The 7,171-nt window shown below is 36.1% G+C and overlaps 1 protein-coding gene across 1 annotated transcript; it reads left to right on the forward strand.

Moving 5' to 3' along the window:
* LOC109836725 lies at nt 5,220-6,710 on the forward strand. Its single transcript, XM_020404706.1, has 3 exons — nt 5,220-5,497; nt 5,658-6,596; nt 6,653-6,710. Exons 1-3 carry the CDS (start codon nt 5,220-5,222, stop codon nt 6,708-6,710), a joined length of 1,275 nt encoding a protein of 424 aa, XP_020260295.1.

Raw genomic sequence — 7,171 nt, forward strand, 5'->3', positions numbered from 1 at the left:
CAGCTCAGAATAATAATCAGAAACATAAGAAATTATGAGGGAAAAAATGTTACCCAGTGCATGTTATGCAGTAAAACTTATTACAAATAATAATCAGTAAAACTTATTACAATATTAGATTCTTTTTGATGAAGTCGTTTATGTAGTGTTATAGATTACAAATGATAATTAAACTTATTACACTTAAAGCCCTAGCAGTTTACAAACAAAGATCAAAGGTGTATGCACATAAATACCAAAACATCTAACAAAGAAAATGATAAAGAACCATCTCATTCTATAGTTACAATAAAATCTTTCACTATATCTCCAGACCATGTTTTTCAAAGGGCCTTATTATTAGCAACTTTCTACCTTGCCCAGCAAAAAAATCACATGGAGTTCTAATCAATTATGAAATCAGTACAATTTATACGAGTACTATGCTAAAAAATAGATAAGCTAGCTAAAAATGCCTAGCCGTTATAAGACCAATAGATCCTACTAATAGCTTACAACTTACCAGAAAATCAATGAACTGTGAAAACAAGTTAAAGACCAAACCTTGACAAAGTTTCCCAGGGTCTTAGTCGACCCCCTTGAGCTCGTAAACACACCATTAATCCCAGCAAACTGCAGCACCTTCTTCGGCACTCTCGCCGCCACAATCCCAGCACCTTCAATGAAATTAGTTTTTTTTCAATAAATAAAGGATAATCTGATTAGTTAGGTTGCACTGGTCAGTATGTGAGAAACAGAGTTTATGTAAATTGCAAAAAATCAGATTTAAAGATGATGACCCATAGGTTGTATGAACTCAATATATAAATCATCGATGATAATTATACTTTCCATCATGTATACTATATTTATTTGTTTTAGCAAGGTTCAAGTTAAAAAGTTAACACATACAATACAAATATCAAAGACAAGGTAAAAATTATTTATTAGATATTTCTCATCTCCTTATGCTGCCAAAAATTAAAAAGCATCAATGAGCCATGAGATCTCACTATTCATAATCCCATGAGCATATACAACAAAAAAAATTGACTGTGCAAAAGCTTCATAAAAAAAATAGACATCAAGAAGCTGAGGGGCGGTCTGAAGGCGCAGGATGGCAGGCGAATTTTTTGATGCTATCGTGCACTCCCGCCTTGATTTTTTCGTTTTCTTGATGGCCAAGAAGAAGAAAAATAATGGAAAAAAGATTCTCGAGATTGGATTAAGAGCTCCTAAATCGAATTTGATGATTGAGGATGATCAATCTTCTACTGGCAGTGAAGAAGATGTTGAATCTTTCGTTGAAATGGGATCTACAGGTCCTAAAGGAGCAAGGAAGTCTAAATCTATGGCTGAAGTTTTGAATTCTGCAAATTCGATGAGAATCTCTGATCGTATACCAAATCAAGTGCAAGGTTTTCTTGATCGCCAACTTGATGAAGCTTCTTGCTCGAATTCTGAAGTTCTGAAGGCTAGGTCTTCTTCGAGAGTTGGAGTTCATCTTCGAGATTCTTGCAAAACTTCTAACTCTAAATCTCATGTCTCTTGGTCAGATGAGGTCGATAGGGAGGTAATTTCTCATCCAACTCATAAAGGATCTTCTCCTTTGTTTGCAAATACTTTGCTGGATTCAATTTCTACAGAAGATGACATCAGATCTGGAGTTTTAAAAGCTAACTCTGTTCTTGATTCTATTATCTCTTCTAATTCTGCTCAACCTGTGAGGAATATAGAGGAGAGTGGAATTAAACAGAATTTTTCAACTGTGAATGAGGGGTTTCCTCCTCTAGACTCGAATAAGAATCCTGCTCATACTTCAACTGTGGAAAAAAGTTGGATTAGTTGTTTTGCTAACAATAGAAATCCTGGTAATGGTCTGGTTTTGAATTATGTTGAACCTGAAACTAGGAATGCTGTTACTTTTGAAGAGGAGGAATGGATTGAAGGTGCTTCTCAATGGAAATCCTCTCTTGTAGGGCAGGTTTTTGGGCTAAATGTAAGTTTTAAAGCCATGGAGACCTTTGTTCACAAAGTTTGGGCTCTTTCTACCCCCAATATCTGTATCTTAAAGCCTGGAATTTTTCTTTTCAAATTCAATAATGATGAGGAAATGAAGGGAATTCTTGAAAAAGGCCCCTGGTTCTTTGGATCCAGGCCTTTTCTTTTAAAACCTTGGTCAATTGATGATGATATAGAAAAAGTAAGAGACAATACTTACCCTATGTGGATTCAGCTGCCTGGTTTAAGATTAAACCTGTGGAATGCAAATAGCATAACAAAATTGTGAGTGTTATTGGAAAACCAATTACTACTGATAAGCTTACTGCAAATAAGCAAAGATTGGCTTATACTCGTGTACTTGTTGAAGTGAAAATGCCCTCTTCTCTCCCTGACTATATAGACATACAAGGGCCAAATGGAAAGTGTTTTAAACAAAATATTACTTATGAGTTGAAGCCAAGATGGTGTAACCACTGTAAAGTGGTGGGGCATGATACTAACTTTTGTAGAAGAATGATTGGATCTCAGATATGGGTGCCAAAGCAGAAACCAAAAAGTGCACTTAATGAAAATTCTGGAAAATCAAAGGAGATAGGAAAAAGGCAGCAAGAGGTTCTGGATATGACAAGAGGGTTTGGTAGAGGGTCTGGTAGTGCAAATAAGAAGCAAAATTCTGTTGAATCTCCTGTACCTGGTATTGCACATAATCGTGTGCATATTTTACAAACTCAGGATATATATACTATTATAGAAGAGGATCAACTTATCAACAGTGGAATAAAAGAAATAACAAAGGACAAGGAGTCTAGAAAATTATAGGTTGATGAATCCTCTGTGCATATTGTGCAGGCTTATCCTGTGCATGTTAGTGAACAGGAGAGAAATGAGTCCCATATTAAAGGAGCAAAATCTGCTATATCTGGTAGACAGGAGATGGGACAAATTCAACAAAAAACTCTGATGGATAGGGGACCTGGAAGTGTACATGAAGAGACTACAACCCCTGTGCATGTTTTACAGGATTGTTCTGTGCATGGTTTACATAATGTGGTTTCTATCACCTCTCTGGATGAAACCTCCCCCTGGTTTTCAAATCAAGGAGCTAAGATAAGGAAAAATTCTTTCTCTCCTCTGACTAAGTTAATGGATATTAAAGATCCCTCTAATGTAGGAAGGGGGGTATTTTTTACCAAATCATGAACCTGGCATTTTGGAATGTTAGAGGTTTTAACAATTCCTCTAAACAGCATTTAGTTAAGCAATTTGTGAGACAGTACAGGATTTCTTTCCTTGCTCTTTTGGAAACAAAAATCAAAGATGTGAATGTTCAATCTGTTGTTAAAAAAATTAACAGTTCCTGGAACTACTTTTCAAATGCAAATGGCACTGAAAAGGCTAGAATCATTATACTTTGGGATCCAAGTCTAATGAACATCCAAATAAACTATATCTCAGCCCAGCAGATTACATGTTCAATAAATTCTTTGGATGGAAATCTTCAATGCCTCATAACTTCAGTTTATGGGTATAATCATCAAGATGAAAGGAAGGATTTGTGGTCTGAAATAACCCAGATTCATCAAACAGTTATGGGTGTGCCTTGGCTTTTATGTGGTGATTTTAATGCTTTATCAAGCAATGATGAAAAAATTGGAGGCTCAATCCTCACTGATGCAGATACCAGAGTTTTCAACCAGGTCATTGCAGATTGTCAACTGTCACATCTCAAGACTATTGGCTGTTTCTTCACTTGGAATAACAAGCAAGACTCAGCCACTAGAGTCTGGAGTAGGTTAGACAGAGCCCTTATAAATGACTCTTGGTTACATAAGCACAATGCAAGTCATGTTGAATTTTTATCCCCAAGCTTCTCAGATCACTCTCCTGCTCTTGTATCAATTTATGAGAATAAAGATCAAGGGAAAAAGCCATTCAAGTTTTACAAAATGTGGACAAAACATGAAAATTATCTCTCCACTCTTTCATCTATATGGCAGTCATCTATTGAGGGTCACAAAATGTACAAAATCTGTGCAAAACTGAAACTCCTGAAGAGTGCTTTGAAAGATCTGAACAAAAGATATTTCCATAATATTAGTGAGTAGGTTATCAGAGCAAAAAAAGATTTGGAGGTTATTCAAAATTCCCTACAACTTGACCCTCTTAATGCTGATCTTATATCTCAGGAAAAAAAATAGCATTGTCTCTTATAACAAGCTTCTTGAATGTGAATTATCCTTTTACCAGTAAAAATCAAGAATAGCTTGGAGCCTTAAGGGTGATAGATGCACAAGTTTCTTCCTCTCTGCTATTAAGAAGAATAGACACCACAATAGAGTGATGTCACTCATCTCAAATAGGGGGGAAAAATCTCAGATGGAGAAAAAATTGCACAGGAATTCATCTCATACTATGAGAGCCTAATGGGGACTGAAATTTCCACCTCCTTGCCAGACTCAAACATAATCCAAAGTGGTCCTTGTCTCACTGAATACCAAGCTATAAAATTGACATGTGCAGTTACTTATGAGGAGATTAAGCAAGCTATTTTCTCCATGTCAGAAGACAAAGCTCCAAGGCCTGATGGTTTCAGTATATCTTTCTACAAAACTGCTTGGCCTATTATTGGAGAGGATATCACTGCTGCTATTCAGGATTTTTTCAAAACAGGAAAGCTCTTGGGCTCCATCAATTCTACCTCTATCTCTCTCATTCCTAAGGTACAATGCCCTCAAACCCCTGCTGATTTTAGACCAATCTCTTGCTGTAATTGCCTATACAAGTTCATCTCAAAAATCCTTGCAAATAGGCTGCAATCTGTCATTGGTCTTATAATTAGTGAAGCTCAATGTGCATTTGTAAAAGGTAGGCAAATTAATAACAATATATTGTTAGCACATGAACTGGTGAAGAATTATGGCAGAAAACACTTAACTCCAAGGGCAATGATCAACATTGATATAAGGAAAGCCTTTGACACTATCAGTTGGCCTTTTTTGGAAAACATGCTCAGAGGTTTGGGGTTCTCAGCAGTTTTCATCCAGTGGACTATGGCATGTATTTCATCAGAGGTTTGGGGTTCTCAGCAGTTTTCATCCAGTGGACTATGGCATGTATTTCATCCCCTAAATTTTCTGTTTCCATGAATGGTTCACTCCATGGATATTTCAAGGGTGCTAGGGGTCTAAGACAAGGAGATCCTTTATCTCCTTTATCTCCTTTATCTTTCTAGAACCATGAACCTGCTAAAACATGACAGAGCTTTCAAATTTCACCATTTGTGTGGAAAGCTAAAAATCACTCACCTTGCTTTTGCTGATGACCTACTTCTATTCAGTAGAGGGGATATGTACTCTATTCAAAAACTATATCAGTGTGTGCAAGAGTTTGGTGCTGTATCTGGTCTGGAAGCCAATCCTTCAAAATGTGCAATTTTCTTTGGTGGAATGGAAGAATCTGTTAAAGCAACTATCAGTAGTTGTTTAGGATTTCATGAGGGTTCTTGGCCTATCAAGTACCTAGGTGTTCCCTTAATTTGCAAGAGACTCACATATGTTGATTGTACCCCTCTGTTTAAGAAGATTACAAATCAGTTTTCATCTTGGCTGAAAAAACAGAACCTAACATATGCGGGTAGACTTCAAGTCATAAAAAGTGTGATACTGGGAATTCAGCTGTACTGGGACAAAAGTTCTAAAGAAAATAGATTCTTCCGAAGATTTTTTATGCGAAGATTTTTTATGGGGTAAAACTGATCAGTCTCTCAAATCTCCTCTAGTTGCTTGGGACAAAATCTGTAGGGAGAAGAAGTGTGGTGGCTTGGGAATTTTTTCTGCAAAAACTTGGAATATGGCATCAGCTCTTAAAATCATTTGGTTTATTCATGTAAACAAAGAATGGCTGTGGATTAAGTGTATTCATGGAAAGTACCTGAAAAACACAAACATTTGGCTTGTGAACATGAAAGTTGGGGACTCTTGGATGTGGAAACAATTACTTAAAGCAAGAGATAAAGCAATCACTATCTGTGGGGGCATAGAGAATCTGAAGAGATGCATCAGTTCATGTTGCAAAAATTCAAGTATTCAGCTGTCTAAGCTTTATTCGGCCATATCTCCAGTTTTAAACAAAGTGAATTGGTATCTGACAGTTTGGGACACTTTGATATATCCTAAACATAGTTTTATTTTGTGGTTAGCTATTCTAAACAGACTGTTAACCAAGGAAAAGCTTCTTAGGAGGGGTGTTATACAATCAGACCATTGTTGTCTGTGTTCTGATAATATTCAGGAATCACGTAATCATCTGTTCTTTGATTGCCTCTTCTCAAATGCAGTGTGGAACAACATCATGGATTGGCTCAAATTTAAATGGAAGGCTTATGATTGGGATATTCTTATGGACTGGTATACCAGTAGACTGAAAGGAAAGGGTTTTAAGCAAAGTTTAAAGAGATTGGCTCTTGCAAACACAGTATACAGAATATGGAAGGAGAGGAATGATAGGATTTTCAACATGAAGGTTAAGAATATTGATCAGCTTACTAAGGAGATTAAGTTGGACATAATGACCATGATCCTTAATAGTCCATGTTTAGAGGAAAATAAACAGTGGTTGTTATCTTTGTAACCCCTGTTTTCTTGTTTTTCTGTTGATTTCTATTTTTCAGTTTCAGTTATGAACTGAAATATCAGGATGTACATATTCTTCCAATTTTTGGTAAATGAATAAAATTTCTCATTGACCAAAAAAAAAAGCTTCATAAAATTCAAAAACGACACCGACAAGCGAGCTTTAGAATACCTTTGGTGATGCAGCAAATGGAGACTATCCTCAGCAGTAATTTATGTTATGCTTCACAATTTTTGAAGTTTGTATGCATGTATACCTAACAGATGACTTTTTGAACTTGACCTCTACTACCTAAAAGAATAGATATGGGTAAAATCAAGTCACTAGCCACTAGTAAGATTTTATTCCACCTTGAAACCAAATTTGTGAACTAATTTCTCGAATACCCAACTTCCTAGATCAATATGGATTTTATTCTCGAGTAAAAAAATACCTCAATTCAGACTGAAATTCTTCCTAAAGCTCAAATTACCATCATCGAATTAGCATCTAACAATAGGGAAACCCTAACCTCAATCCACACAGAATCACATTACAAAATTCTCAAAGAAAACAT

The sequence above is a fragment of the Asparagus officinalis genome, chromosome 1, assembly GCF_001876935.1.
Source record: "Asparagus officinalis chromosome 1, Aspof.V1, whole genome shotgun sequence".
NCBI classification, from domain to species: Eukaryota; Viridiplantae; Streptophyta; class Magnoliopsida; order Asparagales; family Asparagaceae; genus Asparagus; species Asparagus officinalis.